The sequence below is a fragment of the Orcinus orca genome, chromosome 13, assembly GCF_937001465.1.
Source record: "Orcinus orca chromosome 13, mOrcOrc1.1, whole genome shotgun sequence".
Lineage (NCBI taxonomy): Eukaryota > Metazoa > Chordata > Mammalia > Artiodactyla > Delphinidae > Orcinus > Orcinus orca.
In genome coordinates this window covers 33,976,448-34,003,271 of record NC_064571.1, presented here as the reverse complement: position 1 = coordinate 34,003,271, position 26,824 = coordinate 33,976,448, and the positions used below count along the sequence as shown (strand labels likewise).

The 26,824-nt window shown below is 43.3% G+C and overlaps 1 protein-coding gene across 1 annotated transcript; it reads left to right on the top strand.

Annotated features, from left to right (window-relative positions):
- Positions 1-1,237: 1,237 nt before the first annotated feature.
- PLEK (pleckstrin) lies at positions 1,238-26,080 on the top strand. The gene is made up of 9 exons (XM_012535664.3): positions 1,238-1,395; positions 10,868-11,023; positions 11,272-11,453; positions 13,276-13,367; positions 16,532-16,716; positions 18,364-18,468; positions 22,035-22,118; positions 22,962-23,031; positions 24,369-26,080. Exons 1-9 carry the CDS (start codon positions 1,354-1,356, stop codon positions 24,503-24,505), a joined length of 1,053 nt encoding a protein of 350 aa, XP_012391118.2. The 5' UTR covers positions 1,238-1,353; the 3' UTR covers positions 24,506-26,080.
- Positions 26,081-26,824: the final 744 nt, after the last annotated feature.

Genomic DNA, 26,824 nt, shown 5'->3' with positions numbered 1-26,824 from the left:
TAACAAAACACCACAAACAGGGTGACTTAAAACAATAGAAATGTATTGTCTCAAAGTTCTGAAGGCTAGAAGTCTGAAATCAACTGGCAGGGCCATGTTCGCTATGGCTGCTTTAGAGGAGAATCCCGGCCTGCCTCTTCTAGCTTCTGGTATTTGCCGGCAATCCTTGGCATTCCTTGGCATGTAGAGGTATTCCTCCCATCTATGCCTCTGTTTCTCTCTGTGTGTCTCACTCCTCTTCTCCTAAGGACACTAGTCATATTGGATTAAGGGCCCACCTACTCCAGTATGACCTCATCCTAACTGATTACATCTGCAATACATTATTCCCAAATAAGGTCACATTCTAAGGTACTGGGGGTTAGGACTTATTTTGGGGGTCGGTCATTTTTAGATATTCATGTTAAATATGTTTTTGAGGGGTTTTTTCCACTTTAACTTGTCAAAAGAATGTTGATAGCAATTGCTCAAAAAAAGAATTATGTGGTCAAATAAATTTGAAAAACACAGGATTAACCACCATTACAGTAGGATTCTCGGCTGTAGTGCTTTGGGAGGGTCTTTAATTTGTTAAGCTGAAAGGGAGCCAGCAAACTGGGACTGTAACACACAATTTCTCAAACATGTTTGGGTATGAACTTCTTTCTACTGTGGGGTTAGTGGTGTGTGTGACACAGATCACAGGCCCGATGCGAGGTAGCAGCACCCTGTTAAGGACCCTCCCTACTCTTCTGGTCCTTAAGACAACTGCTTTCTTCTCTGAGCATGAGTTTCCTTATGTCTAAGATAGAGGCAACAATATCCTTTCCCCTGTGGGTTTCTTATAAGAACTATGCTAAATGAGGTAGGCTGAAACACACCTAGGAGAACACCTGGGACAGAAGTAGACATTCACTTAATAGTAGTTGCCTTTGTTATGCTCACCAGACAGTTCTGAATTTCTGGGCATTTTGATTCAGCCTTTCTAGATATAATTCCTAAGCCAGGAAAATTTCCACCAGTAGGGTTTTCTTGTTCATTTTCCTTTTCCTTTCACCATTTTTTTCTCTTTAGGAGAATTATTTCCTTTATGATAATAAAAATTGACCTTAGGTAAATATTCGACCCAACTGTACTTTTGACAAATCTCCAATGTTAGCAAAGAATGGGTTGTTTCACTCTGCAGTTCCTTATTCTAAACTTCCACCCCGGTGAGGGGAAGAGGATGTGATCACGCGATTGCCAGCAGAGGGGAAACTGTGAAAGGGCCCTCGCTCTAGAAAAGCAGCCCACAACGGCCCCAGCTCTCAGAGGAGGGCGAGCTTCTGAGGCGACTTCTGCGGCGGGACTCGGCCATCTCTTTGTCCGTCCGACATGGAACCAAAGCGGATCAGGGAGGGCTACCTTGTGAAGAGGGTAAGCAAAGTGCCACCTGAAAGGGTGTCCCTGGAGATAGGGTGGGGGAGGATTGGAGTCCAGCTTTGCACTCTCTACCTGCTGAAACTATTGGGCTGAAACGGGAGAGCATCGCAGCCTGTAGAAGGTTGGAGTGGTGCAGAGGTGCCAGTACGTGTTCCATTGCCTTGTGGTTCTTAAAAGTGAATGAATCCAGCTCAGACGTCAGCACAGCTTGATTTTGTGGGGCTGAGAATTCTAGACGACAGGGTCTGGAAATCCTTCAGGACCTAAAGCATCCTTTTCAAGAGTCACACATGTGTGTTATGCTAGAAGACTGAAACTCTTCTTCTATAGAGGTTACTAGGAGAAACTATTCATTTGTTATTTAAATTCTTCTTCCCCTCTTTTTTTGTTTTGGAAAAGAGGAAGAAGAAAATATTAAAGATGAGCGGATATAATGATACAGTAATGGTAGCTTATTCATCCTTTTTTTATTGGACTGAAATCTCTTCACTCACAGTTCTTAGTGAATTTGTATAACGTGCTGTTAAGGTGGTAGGTAGATTAACCATTTTAAAGATTAGAAAACAGAGACACAAGTTTACTCAAAAACGCTTGGTTTCACTGGTGTGGCATCAGGAAATTGAATTTCATTAGCACTGCTGGTTTTTCTCCTGATGGTGGGTGTATGCTGTGTCACTGTGATACTCCCCAAGAGGGTGAGTTCACACATAGGGCCCATTGGCATCCTGTTGGACAACACCTATATGAACATGTAACTCACACCCACCCAAGTGAGTTCAGGGCGTTAGAAGTGAACTGAATTCAGTACGTTCCAGTTTTTAATTGAATGAGAGCATAATGGGACTCTGTTTTAGGCCATCCATGGTTTAACATTTTAACCTGAAAATTCTACTAAGAGGAGGTTAAACTGCTCACAGTGCTGCCTGATTCTGTTTTGATTTAAATCTGGAAGGGGCCTTAGACCGTCTGACCTCATTCCCTCATTTCCACAAGAGTAAGCTGAGACCCAGAAGCTGGGTGACTGCTCCAAGTCACATGGCTGTGACAGATTTGGGACCAGAAACTCACTCCCTGACTCCTGGCACTGAGCTCTGTCCAGTACACTGGGATTTTCATTGAGTAAATTCAATCTAAGTTAGGGTTTGTAATGTGTCTATGGTCGTGAGAGTTACGAGTAGATGCCAGAGAATAAATGAGCCCTCAGCTGGTATTCTTTCTAGCTAGCCATATTTTGAAACATCCTTTGGAAAAGACACATGTATATACACAGAGGTGTATGTAGACTGTTTGCAATAGGCACTAATACTCTCTTGAGAGCCAACAGTAATTAATGTTGACATTTCTTTCCTGGTCACTTAGGCTAGTATCCTGAGAAGAACAGGTGAATGGAAACATTTTCTGCAAAGGTTTTTTGTTTTCTTGTTTTTTTAAAAAAACAATTTAAGCATTTTGTAATTAAAATTGCTGTTATATTGTATACTTACATTTTAAACTCTATAAATTACAAATGATTAAAAGACTCAATCTCTAATAAGTGAATCTGCCCCACTAGAATATGACGATGAAAGAGTTAGGGTTGGCAAGCATATGGACTTAAATTAATAAATTTTTAAATCAGTGAGAGTAATTCTCTCAGATCATAGCCTGTAAAAGTCAGTCTAGAAAAAGTACCTAGAAAAAAACTTGGTGAGATTTCATATTTATTTTTCCAGTTTATATCTCCCATAATTTTCATGTCTACAATTTACATCTTCATACTTTTTGCATTTTTCTCTGGGGCCTTTTGAACACTCTCTGTTATAATGTGTTAGGATTCTCTAATTTGTTATTTTAAAGAAATACTTGATTCAGAGATTCCCTTTGTCAGCTGCAGAACTGAAGTCAGAATTTCCCAGTAAGGTGCTAAACTTCCTAACTTCTTTAGACGTCATTTTTTTTTTCTTTCAGATACTTCATATACATGAGTTAAAAAGTATTTGTCAGGAACCTAGCACACAGTAGATGGTACCTAAGTCACAATGATTATTAATATCAGTATTGCTGTATACTTCAGTAGATAGGCAGTCCTCTCTTAGACGCTATTGGTCATATGCCCTGCTTCCTGGATTGGTTGCCAAGTTAATAGTGAAGAAAAGAGCATGAAGATCTTTCTCTGACAAGGCTGGGAGATGCCTTGACTATAGTCATTGATGTTAAAGCACGACAGGCGATAATATATGTCTCCCTCGGTTCACCTTTTTTTCTTACGCCGTTTAAGATATCTGGGTGGTAATAGAGAATATATTTCTCCTTATTCTTGTTTTATGAAATAATTTTATTGGATATAAAGATGTTTTGGGTGGAAAAAATATAACATTAGAATATGCTAGTGCAAGGATTTTGTCAAGTCAGTAATCTTGGGCTCGGTAGTCAATGGTATCGACTATATAATGTTTCTGCTTTTCTTCTGTGCAAGATAACTGTCCACATTTCACAATTCAGGTTTCCTCCTTTGCCTCCCTCCTGAGATCTTTAAATAGAGTTGATGGTTAAGAGCAGGAGGGAAAATACATGATTCTGTCATTTTGCAGCTTTTTCATTCTAAAGAAGACCCGGATTTTCTTGCCTCAAAGTCTTGCCACTTTGACTTAAAAAAAAAAAAAAAAAAGAGCACTTAGAGCCTGCCATGTAGCAGCTAGCCACTGTATGAACTCCATCTCATTCAATCCTATCCACCCTATACCCTTATCCCCATCTTACAGATGAGAAACTGAGGCTCAGAGAGAATAAGTGGCTTGCCAGTAAGAGGACAGCCTGGGATTCAAACCCAGGCTTGCCCAACCACAAAGCCCACCATCTCGTTGATCCCAGGAAGCCTTCTGAAAAGCAGGCTTCCCAAGCCAGCAAAAGGGAGGTGAGATGAACTTTGCAGAGCCAGAGTGGGGCCTGGACAAACTGTACTGTGGGCAAGAGTGTGTGTAGTGACCTCAACCTCCCTTTTCCTCTGATTAGGGGGTTACTTCCAGCTAATAAACATATTTTGGAGGTCCTTGAAAATATACTACTGATTTGGATATGTTTATAATCATAGCTTAAAAAAAGAGAGGAGCAGATTACATGCAACCAATAACCTAGACTCCACCAAGTCACGTCACCAACCAGTCTCATTCCTAGAGGTTTATGCAGCCAACTGTCGTTTCTATGACAACAGCCAGCATGTTGAGTGGCAGGGCTGACCCAAGGAGTGTTTTAGGAATTTAGGTGGCCTGTGAGGCTGGGGGAAAGCACAGGAATCGGGGTGGTGAGAAAGAGAAGGACAAGAGGCTTGGTCAGGAAAGAAAAGGGCTGCAAAAAAGCTGATGTTCTGATAGAAGGAGGAAAGCCTGGGGCAAAACAGAGAGCAGGACTCAGGGGTCTCTGCCCAGCAATTCTTTCGAACGGCTACCTTGCCTTCCAGACACCATGAAATAATCCCTCTTGATTCGCACACATTGATTCATTGTCATCAGAGTAGCCAACATATGTAGAGCTTACCCTGCAGCAGGGACAGATCTAAGCATTTAATACATTAATGCAATATATATATATATATATATATATATATATATATATATATATATATATATATATAGTGGGTACGACTATTACCCTTACTTTACAACGGAGAAAAGTTAGGTACAGAGAGGCAAAGGGCCTTGCCTAAGGTCACACAGCTATTCAGTGGCCGAAATTGACTGGAACCCAGCAGTGTGATCCCAGTGTCACAGAGAGCTGTGCCTAACCGTGTTATACGTGGCCCTCATGGGCTCAGATTGCAGTGATTTTCTCTTCCAAAGCACTGTTGCTGTGATACGTGGTGCCCGGGAGAACCTTAGGCCAGAATGACTTCATAGTATTGCCTACAAAACTGTGTCATCTTATCTGCCTATATGGTTACCATTTTTTGAGCACCTACTACAAGCTAGGCATAGTGATCAGCCCTTTAAGTGTATTATCTTATTTAATCTTTAGAACAATGGGAAATTGGTAGTATTATTATTTTCATTTTATAAGTGAGGAGACTAAGTTTTGGAAAAATGAAGTAGCTTGCCTAAGGTCACACAGCTTAGAAGAGGCAAAGTTGAAATTTGAAACGAAATCCCTAAGACTCCAGAAAACATGCTGTTAAGACACTTTGTGTCATTTTTCTATTGCTAACCTAATATGTTTTTATTGAGAAATTGTCCAACCTGGAAGAGTTTTTTTATGTAAAAAATATTCTACTGAACAGATTCGTTTCCTTGCCTTCAAAGTATTCAAACTGGCACAAAATGACCATTGATCTGGGATGTTATACAAGTGATGTCATAGATCAGGTTGGACAACTAGATGAAGCAATTTATGATGTAGCAGAAATAAGGACTTCATAGAGGCAACACCAACTTAAAATAACATGTCCCATGAGTGTGGGAGCATAGATGATACTAACTCACAGTTCTGCTTTTGTTCAATATGTCATTTTGACCATCATATAGTTTTCCTTTAAATTCTAGCTATATGTCAACATAGGAAAAGAGAAGTTTGAAGAAAAGGAGAAGTGAAAGGAGGTGTCTTCACTTGGTGGGAGATGTCTGGGAGGGGCTCGGCACCACAATCAAGCTGTCCCCTCCCTCGGCAATGAGTCATGGCTTCTTTCTGTGAAGACACACATGCGCAGGAAGGCCTGTCTCAGTTTGTGCATTCATCACACCGCCCTGGAGTTGCAGGTCCAGGTCACTCTCTCCCCTGTTAGATTGTGAACATCTTGAGAGCAAAGATGGCGTCTTGTTCATGTTTATACCCCAACACCCAGGCCAGTGTCTGAAGCATGGGAGCTGCTTTATCTTTCATTATTTGTAGAGAAACCAAAAAAATCTCGGGGGTTCATATTATAGTAACTTAAAAAAATAATTTCTAATGGGGTCATTTTTAGGTATTCATGTTAAATATGTTTTTGAGGGGATTTTTTTGCAGTTTTGTTTTGTTTTTGCTTGCAGGTGAAGCCCAAGTGTTCAGATGAAGGCAAGGGCATCTGGAATTAGAAGACTAAAGGCATAATAGTAATAACACGTTTTTAGAACAGACGTGTAGAATCTGAGGATTGAAAGGAATGTAACATATTTTGATAAGCATTTAACTGAACTTCTCATCTGTGGCCTGAATTTCTTTTACTACTCTGTTCACAAGCGTGCTAGAAGACCTCTTGTGCCAGGGAACTCACTAATTTAACTTTCTCCCTTAAGTTATGCAGCAAACTGTTTTCTTCTGAAACTTTCACCTACTGAGACTTCAAAACAATCGAAATGTTTCACACCCTTGAAGACAGTCCTTATCTACCCTGCCTGTCCCTTTCTGGGCTAAAACCTACCAGTTCCAACAATTTCCCCAAGAGAGATGCCATCCTGTCACTCTCTTTTGAACAGCCTTCACTTTATCTGTAGCTTTGAGGTTTCCTGAGGTCAAGTTCATTCTCCAGGTGCAACCATAAGTACAGAATTACAGGGACTAGATACTATTTATTGGGTGCTCCCTATGTTCTGGATATTGCCCTAAGCAATGTTCGTGGATTATTTTATTTAATCTCCCAATCATCCTAAGAAATAGGTGATAGCATTATCCTCATTTGCCAGATGTAGAAAACGAGGTTTAGGGGCTTCCCTGGTGGCGCAGTGGTTGAGAGTCTGCCTGCCGATGCAGGGGACACGGGTTCGTGCCCCGGTCCGGGAAGATCCCACATGCCGCGGAGCGGCTGAGCCCGTGAGCCATGGCCGCTGAGCCTGTGCGTCCGGAGCCTGTGCTCCACAAGGGGAGAGGCCACAGCAGTGAGAGGCCCGCGTACCGCAAAAAAAAAAAAAAAAAAAAAAAAAAAAGCCTGGGCCACCCAGCTCCATGGTCACCTACCGGTGATGCTCCATTTAAAGTTAGAACGTTACTTTCCTATGCTTCTATTTATATAGCCTACAAATGACTTTAGTTTTTTTGATAGCCCACATCAAACTGCTGACCAATAGAGCTCCTTTTTTTTCCCCACACGCCCATTTTCCCAAATCTTCACCAATACATTTTATAAATCTTTTAAAAAAATGTATTGAAGAATAAGTTTATATTTTGTTTAATTTGCATTTGTTTAAATGCTGTTGAAGCAGTACATTTTTATGTTTATTGGACCCAAGCATTTCTTCTTTTGAGAACTGGCTGTTTCTATTGTTTGTCCATTTAAAAAAACATTGAGAGGGTTTGTATATTTATTATTAATTCTAAAGGGTTAAAAAGTATATTAAGGGGCTTCCCTGGTGGCACAGTGGTTGAGAGTCCGCCTGCCGATGCAGGGGACACGGGTTCGTGCCCCGGTCCGGGAGGATCCCACATGCCGCGGAGCAGCTGGGCCCGTGAGCCATGGCCGATGAGCCTGCGCGTCCGGAACCTGTGCTCCGCAACGGGAGGGGCCACAACAGTGAGAGGCCTGCGTAACCCCCCCCCAAAAATATATATATTAAGGATATTAACCTTTAATTATATGACACTATATTATAAATATTCATACCTTTTAATTTGCTTTTCAGTTGTTCAGGGTTTTTTTTGTTGTTGTTGTTTGTTCATTTGTTTTTTTACTGTACAGAAATTCAATTTTTTTAAGTGGTCAAATATCTTGAGCTTTAAGATTTCTTCTTTTGGTATCATGCAACGTCAGACTCTTACGCACTAAACTAACCACTTCCATGATGATGTACAGTGACTCACTTGGAAACTTTAAATTTGACTCAACATTTAAAACCTGCCCATTCTGACATGTAATTGTATAGGTTTGGGCCTATAATGGAGGAAAGCAGGCATATGCCACATATATATTTACTTACATATATAAACCTTATATATTTATAATATCATAAAACATATTATTATATAGGATCATATTATGATGTGATTTACAATTTAGATATGTTTTATGATTTTATGTACACACATATACACATATATGAGGTTATATATATAGCTGGCTAAGTGGCCTAAAAATTGATTTAGATTCAAGAATGACTCAGTGAGAACCAAAATGAAGATGGCGTCTAAGGGGAAGTGGAAAGAACATAAAATTAGGAATCAGGAGGCCTGGATTCTAATCTCAGTCCCACATTAACTGGTCAGGTGTACTAGGCCCAGTCACTTAAAGTGGCCTCAGCTTTCTTACGTGTATGATGAGGCTGTTGGTAGATGATCCTAAATGCCTTTCTAGCATGGGCAGTCCGTGATCACACTTCTGGGTTTGCTCTTGGGTGAGCACCAAGAAGGTTAAGGACAGAGAAGTGTAAATATAGCGGTCATGGAGAGGAGGTGCTGTCAGGTTATCCAGGGAGAAGCCAGCAGGTGCAGAGGAGAAAGATGACCCAGAATTCCATCATCCTAACCTAACTAACCACTACCAAGACTGGAACAAAGTCCCACTTTATAAGCTGTCCGATTTCCCTTGTTTTACCAAGTATCAGCCTCCTCAATGCCCCTGAATCCCAAATGACACATCCTCCACCCAGTGAGCTGTCAGACCCTGAGGCTGCATTTGAATTAGTAAAGCACAAACTCATTTTGAATACTTGGCTCCGGAGTAGTTTTATTTTATTTTTATTTTATTTATTTATTTATTTTTGCGGTATGCGGGCCTCTCACTGTTGTGGCCTCTCCCGCTGCAGAGCACAGGCTCCGGACGCGCAGGCTCAGCGGCCATGGCTCACGGGCCCAGCCGCTCCGCGGCGTGTGGGATCTTCCAGGACCGGGGCACGAACCTGTGTCCCCTGCATCGGCAGGCAGACTCTCAACCACTGCACCACCAGGGAAGCCCGGGAGTAGTTTTATTTTAATGGTCTACGGAAGGAATGTAGTGCTGGCTGACGTCTCCTAATTTTATCCCGGTTCCAAGGTCAAAAGCCCTGAGTGACTCTGGCAGTTATAAATCTTTGATAGGTCAGAAGTGGAATATAAAATTTGAGACTTGAAAGGCATTTCAGCAGTCATCTAGTCCAACTTCTTACTCCTAGCTCTGTGAATAGATCTTTTATTAATTTCATTTATTTAAAAGTTTTTAGACTTGTCTATAGATTTCCCTAAAAGCACATCCCAAATTTTAGTATGTAGTAGTATCATGTGTTGTTCATTTATTTATTAATTTTTCCCAATTATTTTGAACATTTTCAAACCCACAGAGAAGTGGAGAAAATAGTATGACTACCTATATACTCTTTCCCTAGGTTTATGAATTGTTAACACATGGCTACATTTGTCTTATCTCTGTATTTCTATATAAATATACACACATATTTTTATGCTGAGATATTTGAGAATAAGTCAGCTTATCATGCTCCCTCATGCCTAAATATGTCAAAATATATCTTCTAAGAATTAGAACATTCTCCACAGTTTTCCAAATTGGATGTACCATTTTGCACTCCTGCCAGCCACGTATGGGAGTTCCAGTTACGTCCTTGCCAAGTCTTGCTCTTCTCAAGCTTTCAAAATTTTAGATGCTCTAGTGGGTGTGCAGAGGTATTTCATTGTGGTTTTAATCTGCATTTCCCTGATGGATAATGATGTTAAACACTTTTTCAGAGATTTTTTTTTTTAATGTAGTGCCTCTTCCAGTCTTTTGCCCATTAAAAAAAATAGATTATTTGTATTTTTTCTTATTGATTTGCAGGAACTCTTTATATTCTGAGTTTCTCTCTGATAGATGTAAAACAGAAGGACATTTGATTGAAATTATTTCATGTGTTGGCATAGTGTCTGACCTTGCCCATTTTTTCAAAAAGGGAAATAATTCAGTGCTAGCATGAATAATTATTCTGCATGTTCAGAAAAGAGATAGTGTGTATTAATTTAACACTTTTTTTTCAGTCACTAAAACAAAGGAAACACTTGGACAAGCAAAATGATAGTCCCACAAGTATTTATCTTCTTTGCATAAATAGTCTTCCTTTTGGGAAACTGGACCTTTATATAGAGGCTGTTTGTATTTTAAGATAACCAACAGGATCTTCTGGGAACTGGATGATAACCCCATTTTGTGGTAGTCATGACAGGGTGACATCGTGGGTTCAAAGATAAGAGGCATAGAACCCTGTTCTCTTCCTTTTCCAAAACCCTCCCAAAATATAGATAAAAAAGAGAGACTTCCTTGATGTAGTCAGAACGGTTATCTGTTGATAAAGGGACAGTTGGCATTAATCCAAACTGAAAACTTTTTAAGTAAGGATATTCCTAAAGGCTACACTGACATGACAGCATCATGCTGGCATTAGAGACGGTTCTGCAGGTGATTTTCATACCTCTTAGCCATGCCTGTACACAAGGCTGTGCTCTGAGTTACAAATGCGGGTCGCCTGTGTCCACACTGGCCAAAGCTAGGCTATTTATCAAGCCCTTTGCCACCTATAGAAGAGTTTTAGAAAACATCATTACCCAGCTCTTTCTGTTGTCATTACAGGGGAGCATGTTCAACACCTGGAAACCCATGTGGGTTGTGTTGTTAGAAGATGGAGTTGAATTCTATAAGAAGAAAAGTGATAACAGCCCCAAAGGAATGATTCCCCTGAAAGGAAGCACTCTGACTAGCCCTTGCCAGGACTTTGGCAAAAGGATGGTGAGTTGATGTCGTTAACCACCATGAATACCTTGTCAGGGGCTGACCCTTGAGACCATGCATAGCCTGCAATGTGAATGGAGCTTCCTGGGCCAGTCCCTCTCCACACCACCCACCCTCTACCCTGGGCATTTGGGTCTTTCTTGGCCAAGCACTTCCAGAACAGGGTTGGCTCAACTGCTGTGCTTCATAAGAGACCTCAGCCCCTTGAAAGGAGTCATTCCTAATGGGATGTGTTTTGATTTCAGTTTGTGTTTAAGATCACTACGACCAAACAGCAGGACCACTTCTTCCAGGCAGCCTTCCTGGAGGAGAGAGATGGCTGGGTTCGGGACATCAAGAAGGCCATTAAATGCATTGAAGGAGGTCAGAAGTTTGCCAGGAAATCTACCAGGAGGTCCATCCGACTGCCAGAAACCATTGACTTAGGGTGATTTTCTTTTTTTAAAAATTATTTTTTAACATCTTTATTGGAGTATAATTGCTTTACAATGTTGTGTCAGTTTCTGCTGTATAACAAAGTGAATCAGCTATACATATACATATATCCCCATATCTCCTCCCTCTTGCATCTCCCTCCCTCCCACCCTCCCTATCCCACCCCTCTAGGTGGTCACAAAGCACCGAGCTGATCTCCCTGTGCTCTGCGGCTGCTTCCCGCTAGCTATCTATTTTACGTTTGGTAGTGTATATATGTCCATGCCACTCTCTCACTTCATTCCATAGGGTGATTTTCTATGTTTGCTTCCCTTCACTCTTCCCTCCTCCCACCCTGCTTCTTGAGGAAATCTCACAACAGATCCTGCTCCAAGGCCTGCTTTGGTCACCTCTGAAGGCTGTATCCACCCTTCCAGGTCCATAGTACTGGCCCTTGGTTTACTAAGATGTTTACCTGGGTCTGAAGGAGTGATTGTGGCTTCTCTAAGGTCTAGCAGCTGAGGAGAGGGGGCAGTGGAATTTAAGTTCCCTCATTTTGGGTAATCTTGGCAGAGAGAGAGATGGGGGATGGAGAGAGAGAGAAAGAGACAGAGAGAGAGAGATGCATCATTGTATATATGAAGTAGCCATAATAAGTTACTCTTAAAAGAAAGCTTCAGGGTCTATAGGTAGGTAGGAAAAGGCACGGGCTGTGTGTCCTAGCAGGTAAGGTTTCAAGTTCAAGTTCACACATTCAGCAAGGGTGAACACCTCTCCTAGCCGGAAGCCATTTGTGCCTTGGCCTAGATTAATGACCTCTGATGTTGACTGGCCTGGAATTGCAGGTGATGGTTGTTGCCTAAAGGTGGATATCACATGAGCCCCTTTCTCTAGGAGTCTTTTTACTTTTTGCTGGTTTTTGCTTTTATGTGGAACATATCCTGTAACAGGAGCCCTGCCAGGAAGAATTCCATATTGGCTACTTAAATTCCATATTGGTTTACAAAATGGGTGAGGGGAGTCCTTAGGAGGGGACTGAAAAAAGTCCTGTGCATGCTTCCTGTAGGACGTGGCAGGTCACAGGAGTCTGATGAAATTTGTGCATTGAGCTTAGAGAGAATGAGCACTTTCTCTCACCAAGAAAGCTTTTTGGTAAAGACCCAAGAGGAGTTGCCTAGTCTAGCTGTAGCTGCTGGGTGGGGTGGTCAAGTGACCACATTTCTAACCACAGCTGTCAGAGCTAAGTGCGAATGATGCTTGTGCTATGTGGAGCCACGAGATCCATGAACGTGGCCTTGGGTTTTGTTGCTTGCAATTTCTCTGATAAGGCTATCTTTAGTTTATTACTTCAAGGACAAAAATGAGAATGTCTCGCTGTTTTGCTTTATCTCCTAATTTTTAGGATAAAGGGATAAGCTTAGTCAAGACATTCACTTTCTGGGAGGCAAATGTCTATACCAGATGGTCTCTTGAAGGACACAAAGAAATGGGACATGAGGATTGAGCCCCAAGAACATTTCATCTTGGGCACCTAACTGGGGGCAACTCTTCATCTCAGACACTAAAAATTAAACCAGCAGAGTTTAGCGAATTTAAGAGACGTTAAGTACCTTCCCAGTACGTTTTGCTGAATGTTGCTCAGTCCACAAAGTTATGCGATTATGAACTCTGCCGTCTAATGATGTACTTACGATCTACTGGAGAGATTAGGCTCAGGGTTCACCTGGGGAGGGGGAGGCTTGTACTCAGAAGCAGCCCCTTCGAGGCGGCAAATCCCAGAGAGGACTGGCCATTCTGAAAAGCTCTTACTCACCCATGTGTTTTCCTCTGTGCAGTGCCTTGTATTTGTCCATGAAAGACACTGAAAAAGGAGTAAAAGAGCTGAACCTAGAGAAGGACAAGAAGATTTTCAATCACTGCTTCACAGGTAAAAGGCCTTGTGAGTCTGAAGTGGGGCTTCTGGGGCAGGCGGTATGGAGGCCTCGCTCAGCCTCACGTGTGGGTGATGGATGTAGAGCATGGGGGCGGGGAGTGGGGTCATGGAATGCAGGCTGGTGGACATGATCATTGAACTTCCCCAGCGTGGAAGGAGAAAGAAGGGTGAAACAAAACTTTGTCGTTCAAGATAAAAATCTCAGAAGTTCCAGCTATGTCAATCAAAGGGTCATATTTTGTTTTCCAGTAAATGGCAGGATGTGGAAATAGACACAGAGGTGAATAAGGTGATAAACAGGAATCAAGATACCCAATGTAAAGTTTAGGTGGAAACATTCGGGATGTCTGAGGCTGCACAGGGTGAGGCATTATGCATTATGGGTTTAGGGAGGTGGTGTAGTGGTTTAAAACATGTTCTTTGGAGGCAGACTTCCTTGGTTCAAATTCTAGCTCTTCAGCGTACTATCTGTAAAAGCTTAGGCCAACAATTTAGCCTCTCTTCACTTTCCTTGTCTATCAAATAGGGATAATCGTAGTGCACCTACATTAAGGCTTGCTGTAACTGTAATGTGTTTAGAACACACTCTAAGTACTATATGGTACAGGTTCTCAATGCAGTTATTATGATTAAGGAGTCACACGACTGCACAGACAATCAATTCTGTGTGTTCAGAAAAGAGAAAGAACTCTGGGGTAGTTGGGATGAATAGAAGATGGTGCCTAAATTCTACTCTGAAAGGTGGGTAGAGTTTCTTTAAGTGTTTGTGGGAGGGAATTCTGATGAGGATAGTTAGGCTGAGCAGATGGTGAGGACAAAGTTATGGGGCTGAGATTTCCAGAATATTCATCAGGGAAAGAAAATGACCAGCCTGGTAGGACTGATGGTTCCTTAGGGGAAAAAAAATGGGAAGTACAGTTCGGGACTAGGTTGTCAGATGTCAGACATGGCTGACTTACGGTGGCAATAGAGGTCAAGAGAGGAAAACACTGAGAAGATACAACAGATGGAATCCGAAGGGCTGTCCAATCAATAGATAATGCACAAAAACGGTAGAGGTCAATGTTATGAAGGTGGAGGATAAAGGGTGTGATCTGGGGTAATGGGGGGAGGGGGTGGGTAGTATCCCAGGGGAATTCAGCCTCAGAGAGTCAAGGCAGTAGTCCATTAGCATGAGAAAAGCCAGGGTTGAGATTTGGAATCCAGATACCAAGAATAAGGCAGGGCCCTAACTCAAGTAGGACCGAGGTCACTAAGACAAAGCCTCTGGAAAAAGAAACCAAGGGGAAGTTCTGATATGGATCTGGGCACAAGGTCCAGGTCAGACTTATTTCCTGTGAAATGTCTTACTGAGTCCCAGAGTACTGGGCTTGAACTACTTAAGTTCTATCCATTGAAGATCATACCGGATTCTAGAAATTCAGGTGGCTTGAGCCTTCCTGTGGGACTCGGGTGGTCTCAGCGGAGAGACAAGTCTGTGGCCGAGACTGGGACCCAGGCACTGATGACATGTGATGGAGGACCTTGAATGTCAGGCGATGGGGAGATTAGACCGAAATTGTCTTTTGAGCTTCGGCATGCCTAGCTGAACACATATGGAATCTAGGATTAGAACACGTAAGTGAAGGCCCATGGCAGGTGTTAACGCGGGCCTAAGGTCACTTAAACCCTCTGAGTCTTAATTTTCTCATTCTTAAAAGAGGTCTGTAATTACCACCCTACCTCTTTTACAGGGTCACTACAAGGATTAAAGTCAGAAAGGCAGTATTAATTAGTTTATCCTTCTAGAGAAAGAAAAGTGGGCAAAGCATTTTGTATATGAAATTCATGGAAGGTACACTGATCAACTGCTTTCACTCTTGTTTCAAGGATGGCGTATCCTACTGCTCTTGCTTTGATGACCTGGGACCTGTTATGTTGGCTCCCTGGTTGACTACATTTGTACAGACTACGTGTGTGTGTGTGTGTGTGTGTGTGTGTGTGTATATATACATATATATATAAAAAATGTTTGAAAGAAATTTGTTTTATTTATTTACTTATTTTTATTGAAATATAGTTGATTTACAATATTGTGTTAGTTTCAGGTGTACAGCACAGTGATTCAGTTATACATACATATATATATATATTCTTCTTCAGATTCTTTTCCCTTATAGGTCATTACAAAATATTGGGTATAGTGCCCTGTGCTATGACCTTGTTGGTTGTACAGAATATTTTTCATAAAAAGTTTCATTATAACCTGCTAATAATCCAGTTGATGGCTCCTTGCCATCCTCTCTTGAGGCAGAAGGCTGTTTGAATGGCTTCTCAGGGTCTCTGCTAGACCCTTGTCTAAGGTGTGACATTCGGTGCAAGGGACATCGCCAAATTCGAATTTAGGACATACACGTACTGTCATGGTGTTTTCTGCTTAAAAACTTGCAATAGCTCTTCACTGCCAAATATCCTAATGTACCATCAAAGCTCTCCCCACTCACACTGGGCCTTCCTCTCTCTCTCTTGTCATTGTTTGCCTTCTTTCCACCAACTCCTCCCCCCACCCACCAGCGGGGCTGCTTCATGCCTGTGTGAGTCTGTTCACACTGCAGCTCCCTCAGCCCCTGCTGGTTCCTCTCGGCCCCTGCCTGAGTAGATGGTTGGCAAGCATCCAGTCAGTGTCACTTCCTCTGTGAAACTTTTCCTGATGGCGCGCACGCACGCGGTAGCCCTTCCCCCACCCACCCCTCCACGCCTTCCTGCAGATTTGACCCAGCAGCTCCCTGTATCCATCCACAGCAAAGCACTTGTCACAACACTTATCACGCAGATCCCCTTTTTAGATTCCCTGAGGAAGCCTCCCCAGTACCCATCACAGAACTTAGCTCCTAGCAGAAGTTCTAGGTCATTAATGGAATAAATGAGTGGGTTAGTAAAAACCATTTCTTTATGCACGCCTTGTTCCTTGAGGAGCATGTAGATGTTTTTCAAAACATTTTACATGGCTCCTTTTGTTTCCAGGTATCTGTCCCGCGGATTTCATTTTTCCTTCTTGGAGTAACAGGGAAGATGAGACAAGTCCGACACTTGGGTCATCCGGAGCTCTCCAGGGGCAACTGTCAGTGGCTTGTTCTTTGGTAAAGAGAGCTAACATTCCCTCTGATGGTCCCATCCAGGTAACTGTGTCATCGACTGGCTGGTTTCCAATAAATCTGTTCGGAATCGCCAGGAGGGCCTGGTGATAGCCTCCTCCTTGCTCAACGAAGGGTACCTGCAGCCTGCTGGAGACCTCTCCAAATACGCGGTGGACGGAACTGCTGAGAACCCTTTCCTCGACAACCCCGACGCCTTCTACTACTTTGTGAGTGAGAGAGCTCCCCACCTACTCCTCCTGGCTTGGGGGCTGCTCTGGGCGGGTTCTGGGTTGGTCTCAGTTCATATCCGCCGTGAAAGAAAGAGCCCAGCCCTACAGCGTTGATCCATGTCCTGACTTGACAGCTGTCCCCCTCCACCATGCCTGTCACATCCAGTGAGATTGTTTAAAGGAAAATATTGTTCACTTGAATAGTTTTCTTTATTTACTTTTAAAAATTTGCTATATCTATTCTTATTCTAAGCAAGAATTCTTTTATAAAAACTTATTAGGCCCAGGGGCTTCCCTGGTGGCGCAGTGGTTGAGAGTCCGCCTGCCGATGCAGGGGACACGGGTTCGTGCCCCGGTCCGGGAGGATCCCACATGCCGCGGAGCAGCTGGGCCCGTGAGCCATGGCCGCTGAGCCTGCGCGTCCGGAGCCTGTGCTTTGCAGCGGGAGAGGCCACAACAGTGAGAGGCCTGCGTACCACAAAAAAAAAAAAAAAAACTTATTAGGCCCAAGTACATGAAAGGCACCCACCTAGACAAAGGAGATACAGTAGTGGAAAGAAAAATAACAGGCAAAAATTATGGCCCTCTGGGAGCTTCCTTTCTAGAGGGAGATGTGTAAAATCAGAATGGGCCAGTTTTATATTTCCAAATAAACATTAAAATATGTGACTCAATACAAAATGTGTTCATCCAGGTTCCTTCCCCCTGCACCATGAGTATCCCCGGTGGCATGCTTACCACAGATTGGGAAACACTGTATTGCACAATACGGACTTAATCTTGGGTTACATGAGAAATCTGGCAAAGTGGATTTCTAGGGGGATTCTGGCAATTTTGTTTCTATTTGGGGTCAGAGCACAGAAGTAAGGAAGCTGCTTATAAAAATGAAGTGACTGTCACAGAGAGAGTTTCATTTCACTTTGGGGACGTTCCCCTGTCAGAATTTTTTTTTTTTCAGAATTTTGATCTGGTTGTTTATAGCCATTTAAATGTGGAACTCTAAAAATACCCAGCGCAGTGGCTCCTCTTCCTCTGTGTGATTCATTGCTCTCTTATAGCTGAGCAAGGCCCAGTTCCCTCCTGACCTCAGAGGATGTGGCTGGACACGTGCTCTTGGTCTTCTCAAAGTGGAGGAGCTGAGTGGCAGAGGGCGTTGTGGAGATTGTGTCGTGTGCACAGTGTCTTATAAACTAGCCAACTCTGCTTTCAGGGATTTGGCCATAAGATCCCAAGAGAAGAAAGGCTTTGAAAAAAGATGTGCTGAGCTAGACTTCCAATATAGCTTGGGGAACTCAAGAAAATGAAAGGATATTGATAAAAACCACACTTGAGCGGAGACAAGAGAGCATCTAGCAACAAGAAATAAGCATCTAGATGGGACTTTCCTGGCAGTCCAGTGGTTAAGACGCTGACCTTCCACGGCAGGGGGCGCCGGTTCAATCCCTGATCAGGAAACTAAGATCCCACATGCCACGCTGCAAGGCCAAAAAAAAAAAAAAACCCAGAAACTTTAAAGTTCAGGTTGGAATAAACCAATAAACCACAGGGGGAAGGAGTGGCTGGAGGGGAGAGGGAGATGGAGATGGTATACGTAGCAATATGCCTAAGACTGGAAAATAAATTTGCTCTTTGGTTCCCCAATAGCCAGACAGTGGGTTCTTCTGTGAAGAGAATTCTAGTGATGATGATGTGATTCTGAAAGAAGAGTTCAGAGGGGTCATTATCAAGCAGGGATGTTTACTGAAGCAGGTGAGTGGTCACTACTCTTCCATTCTAACCTTTCTCCCTTACCAAGTCCTTTGTATTCTAAATCACCAAATGGGATTTTGTTTGTTTGGTCAATAGTCAATTAGAAAATGACACCCACCTAGTGAAAGATAGATAGATAGTTAAGTAGATGATCAACGTGGCATTAGGTCAGGAGGACTGAGGCAGACAGGGCAGAAGCACCTGAAAATAGGGAAATTCAGGACGTCCCTGACAGTCCAGTGGTTAAGACGCCGCGCTTCCACTGCAGGGGGCGTGGGTTTGATCCCTGGTTGGGGAGCTAAGATCCCACATGCTGTGTGGCGCAGCCCAAAAAATTAAAAATAAATAAATAAAATAGGGAAATTCTTCTTCTATCAATGTTTCAAGAAAATGCTGACCCTTTCATTAGCTGGAGGATATCAGCTGGCTAAGAGATGCCTTCAAAAGACAGGGATGTTTCATGGTGAAAGTACTTCCATTGGCCTATCCCTCCTCCCTGCAAAGTAACCAGGAAATAGGAACAGGCCACACCCAGAAGAGGAACATCATAAACCACTGAGAGCACGGAAGTACCGTTTCAGCCTGTGGGTGGGTCACGGTGAGACCAAATCCAGACCAGCTCTGCAAGAGCAGCAGCAGACAAAGGTCAAATCTGCTCAGAGGGCACAGACTCAGTCATGACCAGGTGTCCACCAGTACTGGCCACTGTCAGTCTGGAAGGCAGGGGCTGGGGTGAGCTGAAGAGCTCTGGTTAGTTACCGGGCTCCAAGGCACGGGATGCCAAAAGGTAAGAGAACACAAGGAGTGGAGCTGAGTGAAGAACTCAGGGCCAGCACCTCTACAGGAAAATATGCGAATATTCAGGGTGAAACAACTGAGGCTAGTATATGTTGTCGAGAAGCCAAAGCCGCTTTTTAAGGCCAAGGTCTTGCCCTCGTGGCTGTGCCGTGAGCTGTCTTAAAGGCACTTCTCAGTACGTAGCAGAGAGAATCTGGTTGCTGTAAGGAGATTTCCATGCATTGTCTATAGGTCCCGTGGGACTGAGAGACTTGACTTATAATAGGACCCTGAACTTCCAGGGTGAAGAGAGAAGAACCAAAGTTGAACGTATATTTATACTTAGAAAAGAGAACGTTGATATGGATTTTGAGTTTCACTAGGGGAAGTAGGGCATTGGTGTGGAAAACTTACCTTCACATCAGGTTTTGAGAGAACGAGGTCCTAGGGAATAATACAGCCACGGTTTAGAAAGGATTCTAGACGATTCTAATAACTTTTATGACAGGGTGCTCACTGACTAGATTAAAGGACGAGCATAGGAGCAGGGCCAGCCTTATACAGGGAAGGATCTGGCTGCTGCCCATAGGCAGAGCTTGTCCATCACCTGATTTCTCATTTGTCTGACAAACGTTCCTACGTTATCTGGCTCTTTCATCACAGGTGCTGAAAGGTGGCTGTTAAAGGAGTTTCATTGTTTCCTTTTTGTTGATGTCTTCTATAGTTCTAGATCGTTATCAGCCATGAAGGACTTTTCTTGAGTTAGTTGATCTGACGAGCCTTAATTTAGAGCGGAGCCCGGAGGAAACTGAACATGAAGGTTGAAAAGGGGTAGACAGAGTCCCAGCTGGACTGGACTTGTGTATCCGTGGATCTGGAGGAAACGGCGTGGGGCAGAAGCCTTGGTGTCCTCAGCCCGTGGGCAGCATCAGCTAAGGCAAAGAGCAGGCACTCATAACAAGAATTCTAGAAACTGACGCTTTACAAAAGCCATTCTGTATGTGATACTGCAGATAGAAATGTTCTCTGTTCTCCCATATGACTCTACAGCGTTCCTCGCTCCATGCTTCAGGCAAGTAAAAGGTTCTTTGGAGCTGAGCTCCTTGACCAGACGACCTGCCAAATAACTTAGACCCATTCCTGAAAGCTCTCTTTAGACTCTTCTGACCTGGCATTATGAAGGAGGCACAGTTTGCTAAAATCACAAACGTTTCATCACTTTCTACACAAGCGCAGTGAAAAATTTTGGAAAATTTGTATATGTGCCTCTTAACATGTGGTGCTTCAGAAATAGCAGACAATATTCTTCATATTGGCAACATAGAAACTATGTATTTTCTAATCTAATTTTTTTAGCTTCTGGAGTTGTCATTTGAATTTACTGTGGGAAATCATAGGATCAGGTTTAACCTAACATTTTAAACAACTGCTATCAGCGAATTGAAATAACTGGGTAATTCAAGGCAATTACAAACAGATATGAAGGGGCTCCCGTGTGCCAGGCACGGTGCTGGGCGTGGGAGAAACAAAGATAAACAGACACAAATCCCGCCTCAGAACCCACAGTCTAGATGATGTCAACGGTTAATTCTATGGGGAAGGGCTAAGTCCTATTCTTCATCATGTCTGTCACAACCACTATTGCTTCCAATTTCCATTGCTGCTACCCATTGTTAGTCCCTAATGATTTTATGCCAGGATTGTTGCAATCATTTCTTGATGATCTTCTTATTACCATATTATCTTACCCCTGGCTTATCTTTAATCTAGCCAGCTGGTCCATCCTGTATGTTGTCACCATATTAATCTTCCTAAAATGTCACTGTAATCTTTTCGCTTCCAACTCAAAAGCCACCAATGAAAATACCCCCATGTTTCATTTTTTACGGTTTGCTTCCACTTTTCCAAACTTGCCTCTGCTGTTCCTCATGAGCCCTGCCTTCTAGCCTGACTGGTCTTACTCATCAGGGTCTGAATATGCCTTGGACATTCCCACCGCTGCTTTTTTTGTTGTCAGTGGTCTTCCCACCCACCTCTTTCTCACCTATATAACTCCTGTGTGTCCCACGTGGATAAACGTAGGTTTTTATGAGGCTCTCTTTGACATCCCAAACCCACAATTACATACCCTTCATTTAAATCCTTTGAAACCAGGACCTACTGTATAGCACAGGGAACTATACTCAATATCTTGTGATAACCTATAATGGAAAAGAATCTAAAAAAGAATATATATACGTGTGTGTACATAACTGAATCAATTTGCTGTGTACCTGAAACTGACACAACATTGTAAATCAACTGTATTTCAGTAAAAATTTTAAAAACCCAAAAAACCAAAAAAAACCCCAAATTAACTTTCCAAATAATAAACAATAAATATTTAAAGAATTCTTTGAAACTCATTACCTATACATGTTATTTGATTTGGACATTTGCTATTTTATATTTCCACATAGGGTATAAACTCTTGGAAGCACAGGGCCATGTCTTAAATCTCTTGATAGCGCCCCATTACCTAACACAGTACACTGTACATAGTACTGTCTTATATAATTCTAAAGCTGTAAGACAATCTTAGAAATAACTTAATCCATGATTTAATAACATCTATCTACTGCTATCTCTCTGACAAAGGTCTGGATTGTAGCCTGGTTTCTCCTGGAGTTAGGATTTCATCTTTATTTTTTTCTTATTTCAACTCAACAAGACTTATCACGTAGGTACTAGGTGTACTGACTGATGCGAAGAACTCATCCTTTCCTTTTCTGTGTTGATCTTGGATACAGGGGCATAGGCGGAAGAACTGGAAAGTGAGGAAATTCATTCTGAGAGAAGACCCTGCGTATCTGCACTACTATGACCCTGCTGGGGTGAGAGGCTGTGCTCGATAAACCCATCCCACTAGAAGCCTCTGCTGCTTCTATCCACTGGGCTTCCCAGGCCCCTTTCTGCTCTGCTGAAGCCCCTTTCCTCTTCACGCTCCCCTCTTCTTTTTCCTCACCCTCCTCTACCTTTTCCTACCCCTTCTTATTGCAAAGATCTGAGATCTTAGGCTTTGAGGCCAGCAGAATCACAGGGATGGAAGAAAATATCACTATATGGTCATTTATTTGGTCAACTCAACAGAATTTTCTTTGTTTGCCCCAATCTGATATTTTCAGAGGAGCTCAACCAATCCAACACTGTGCTCTTCGCTTAATACGCAAAAAAGTGATAATTCCTCTTCTAGGCCTACTTCAGTGAGAACATTGTTTGAGTCCAGCCATTTGGGCTGTTGATTATTCAGAAGAGGGCTTTTTCCTCAGTACAATGAGCATGTCTATCTGGACTGGGTCCTCAGCCTCTGCTTGCAGTGCAGGGCTCTTCGATTCCCTCCTGTGGAGGTTATACTACTACGCCTGTTGCCTAGGGCCAAAGGGCTCTGGAAACGTGTGGTCCTTCTCTCATGGGACGTGATGATTCAGGCTCACTGCCTCCTCTGCCTGTCACTTTCCTCCAGATGTGAAGCTCAGATTGACTTGTGTCTCGTCTTCCAGCTTCCACACCCCCCCGCTGTGTGAACTGAGGGATGGAGGCTCCAGAAGGGGTTCTCTTTCATCTCTTTCTGCTCTTATCTACTCCACAGTGAGTCTGTGTGGCTTTTGCACCAACAGCATAAAGTACACCCATACATTTTACTTTGGAAACATAATGAAGGACTCCTCTCTCCTTAGGGGGAAGATCCCTTGGGAGCGATTCGCCTGAGAGGCTGTGTGGTGACCTCAGTGGAGAGCAACCCAGATGGTAAGAATGAATTTTTGTGGGAGAGAGGTGTGTCTACCCAGGCTCCCTTCCCACACCTGGGCACCCTGAGTCAACAGCACTCACTCCATCACTCCCTCACTCAGGCATGAATGAATTTACTGTCTGAAAACTTTAGAGAGACCCAAAGCTATTCTCTCCCAACTGCTGCACTGGCTCTCCGGGCTTCGGGGACTTGGAGTGGTTTTGTGGATGCCTTGAATAAATCCTAGTGCAATGCTGAGAAAAATCCATCACCTCAGAACCGGCTTAGATGGAGACATTTGTTACCTCCTGATGCCTGAGACTGAGCCATGACATTCCTTAAAGGGGACCTTTTACAGACCAGGAAATATCCCACAACAAAAGGAACATTTGCGCCGTGAGGCAGTGTGGGGAGCAAGAACTGCTCCTGGGTTAGAGTTAGGTCTAGGCTAGTTAGTGAGTGGTACAACTTTGCGTTGAGTTGTGTAACTAATCTGGGCTCTCCCGTCTCCTCCGAGAATGATGGAGTCGCACCAGATGACCCTTGGGTCCTGGTCACAAGTCTATGATTTGGTGATGAAATGACCGTGTCTCCTCAGGTGTAGGGAGGAGTGGTGTCAGTGGGAAGATGTGGTTCAGACATCCAGACCCTGGTTTCTCCTTGTCATTTTGGGTTTATGAGGTTACAGAGGCTGACAGGAAAACACTGCAGCTGCAAAAGCCGAGATTTTTACTATTCCTGGATCTGCTCACTCGCCTCTCCCCGTAGGGTCTTCCTTAGGGTTGGGGTGGAGAGCGTGCTGCTTTGCGATCTGAGATGGATGTGTTTTAAGTCTTGTCACAGTACTGGAAAGTGTGCTGCTTTCCGATCTTTCAGCAAAGAGTCTCACTTAGCCCTTGATAAAAACCAGTTCAGGCTATACTGATGGCACTGGTGGTGAATCTGGGGTTCTTTTGATGTTTTAAAAAAATATATTGAGGTCAGCTCTTGGTTTATATTGTGAGTGGAGGAAAGATACTCACTGGACACTATTACAGGGTTAAACACTATTTGTGTGCAAAAGTGAGAAATTTAGTTTGCTTATAAACTATAAAATGTTTCTCCTTGAAGGTTTTACTTCTTAAACACACATACACACACAAGCACAAAATCATACTACATACCTGTATATATAAGCACTATATAGATAATCATATCATGAATATGTATGATCATACAGTGATAGTAAGTTTGAAAATCACATATTTAATTTTTTTGGAACGCTTGAAAAATGGGGACTTCATTGCTTGCAGAAGGAGGGTGAACTAGGGGCCTTTCTGGTGTCCATGCCCACCGTCACTTTTTCTCTCACCAGGCAAGAAGAGTGAAGACGAGAACCTCTTTGAGATCATCACGGCTGATGAAGTTCACTATTTCTTGCAAGCGGCCACCCCCAAGGAGCGTACCGAGTGGATCAAAGCCATCCAGGTGGCCTTCCGGACGGGGAAGTGAGGACACACCGGCGACCTGCACCACCCCGCTTCCCGAGGGAACCTCATGGATAAGCTCGGTCCAGGACCTGGCCACTTCTGCGACAGATCAGCGAGAAAGGGCCCAGGGGTGGGACATTGTCATCTTCGGGGGTCCTGAATGTAACTAACCACGTGCTGCGTGATGTTCGCCTACACCGACCGCATTGCTCACTGAAGCCTCTCTGCCGCTCTCTGTGTCCCCCAGGCAGATATAACAAGCTGTGTGGCCTGGGGACGTTGCTTACCCTCTCCAGGCCTCAGGTTCCTCCTCTGGAAAATGAAGGAGTTGAACTAGGAGAGCCCTGAGGTCCTCCCTAGCTTCAAAAGCCCCACGATTCTAGGACCCATGGCAGTGCAGCTGGAGTCCCTCTGTGGCCTTCAGAACCTGAAACAACTCTTCCCTTTAAAACTGTTGCCCACCTGTACTAAGAGCACTAGGTACAAACCTCTTTTTTTCCCTTTTGCTGCCTTCCCTTGCTCTTGGCCACAAGATCATATATCACGGTCAAGGAGAACCCTCTTCCTTCCTTGCCCTACCCAGAAACTTCCTGAGAGCCAGCGCCGCAGTGGTGGCTTTAGCTTGAAGCCTTGTGACGACAGCCTGGAAAATTATGTCTTCTGAGAAAAAGACCCGAGGAAACCAGGGTCCTCTCCACGTCCTGAAGCTGCCCAAAGCAGACGTGTTCCACTCGCACTGGAGACTGATCTGACTCGGGGCTATCTTTGTCCCTTTCCAGAGCATTTCTCTACCTTTTTTTTCTAATTAGGAGCAGGAACTCCAAATCTGCAAGATTCTGTTTCATTTGAGTGTTTGCAGAAAAAAGTGGCCAGAGGGGTTTTCTCTATGGGGTCTCTCCATGGGTGAAGGGGCTGGACAGCTGCCCGCCTGAAGTGTCCCCCCAGCTCCAGAGGGTGGAGGAGCTGGATCACAGGCCAGCTGATTGGCTGATGAGTTTATACAAAGACAGCTCTGAAAGGACTTACATCTAGACAGCACGTGGAGGTGGCCGTCACATTGTGCCATGCCTTCAATTTTTGAGTTAAAGATACTGTGGTTGTGCCTTAAAGCAGATGCTTTAAGGACAAGCTGTCCGGTCTCCTGCTTGGCCTCTGAGGGGCCTCATGGACCCATCATCAGCCAGCGGGATCTGACCTAGATTCAAATTGGGTACCTGCTTCCAATTTTTGACCCCGTCCACCAACTAGTGATTCTAAACCAAAATTGAGAAGGAAATCTGGTACGTTGTGCAGGTGTATTTTCCAACTTCAGATTTTTAATTTTAAGGCCCTAGTAAGGAAAGGAGAGTAGAAAATTCTTCCTGGTTTTATCAGCTCCTCTCTTTACCTCCCCCAATTCTACACAATATCCTTGAAGCTATTCCTACCTCCAGACTGTTTTCTCAATGGCCGAGAGATGAAAGACTACCTTTTCTCTGATTCTTTAGTAAACTGTATTAGAACATGCATAGTAGTTTTTCTATATTCAGTGTTAAAAGTATTTATTAATATGGAATCAGTTTTGAGTTTTGAAATAAATGTTACCATGTTTAGCGTCTTCTTGGTACCATGACTCTGATGTTTTGCCTGACATTAGTGACTCCCCCTTTTTACCACCTACTTTCCCTTACTGAGGATAACACCATCTGTCATCTCTCAAGTTATCCCAATGACTTTGCAATTTTTTAAAAAACAAAGTGTATTCTAGGGAGCAAGATGATAGGGAAAATAAAATATGGGGAAAATAAAGATAAGGCATAGGGAAAAGGAAGATATACAGACAGTATATCTTCCTATTCCCTAAGTCTTTATCAGTAATTTTAAATTTATGAGACCTTGATTATAATGTTTAGGCAAGCAAAAGAGTCTATAAATGACCATTATTTTTAAGAAGGCAGAAAATGATTTACATTAGAGGAAAAGAAGTTTCTAAGTATGGTTGTGCAGGGTGTGCACTGCTTAACTCCAGGGAGCATTAGTCACACTGTGGTCTAGGTGATTGTCACCTCTTGGGATTTGCATTGTACAATCTGCACATTTATATATTGTGGTCTGCAGAGAATTCAAAGCATCATTATGGCTTCCTAACAGGGGCAACTGGAATGAAGGTGTCACTTGCCAAAGTAAATACTTAGAGTATAGGTATAGATATTATGTCTGAACCCCTTTGGCTTAGAAATCATATTCAGGCCCCTTCAGCACAGAAATAAGCAAACCCACACTGGGCTGAGCCCCAGAGAGACAGAGATTGCCCTCAGTGATATGGGTCAAGGAAAGTACTACCTGTCAATTCCATTTGAAG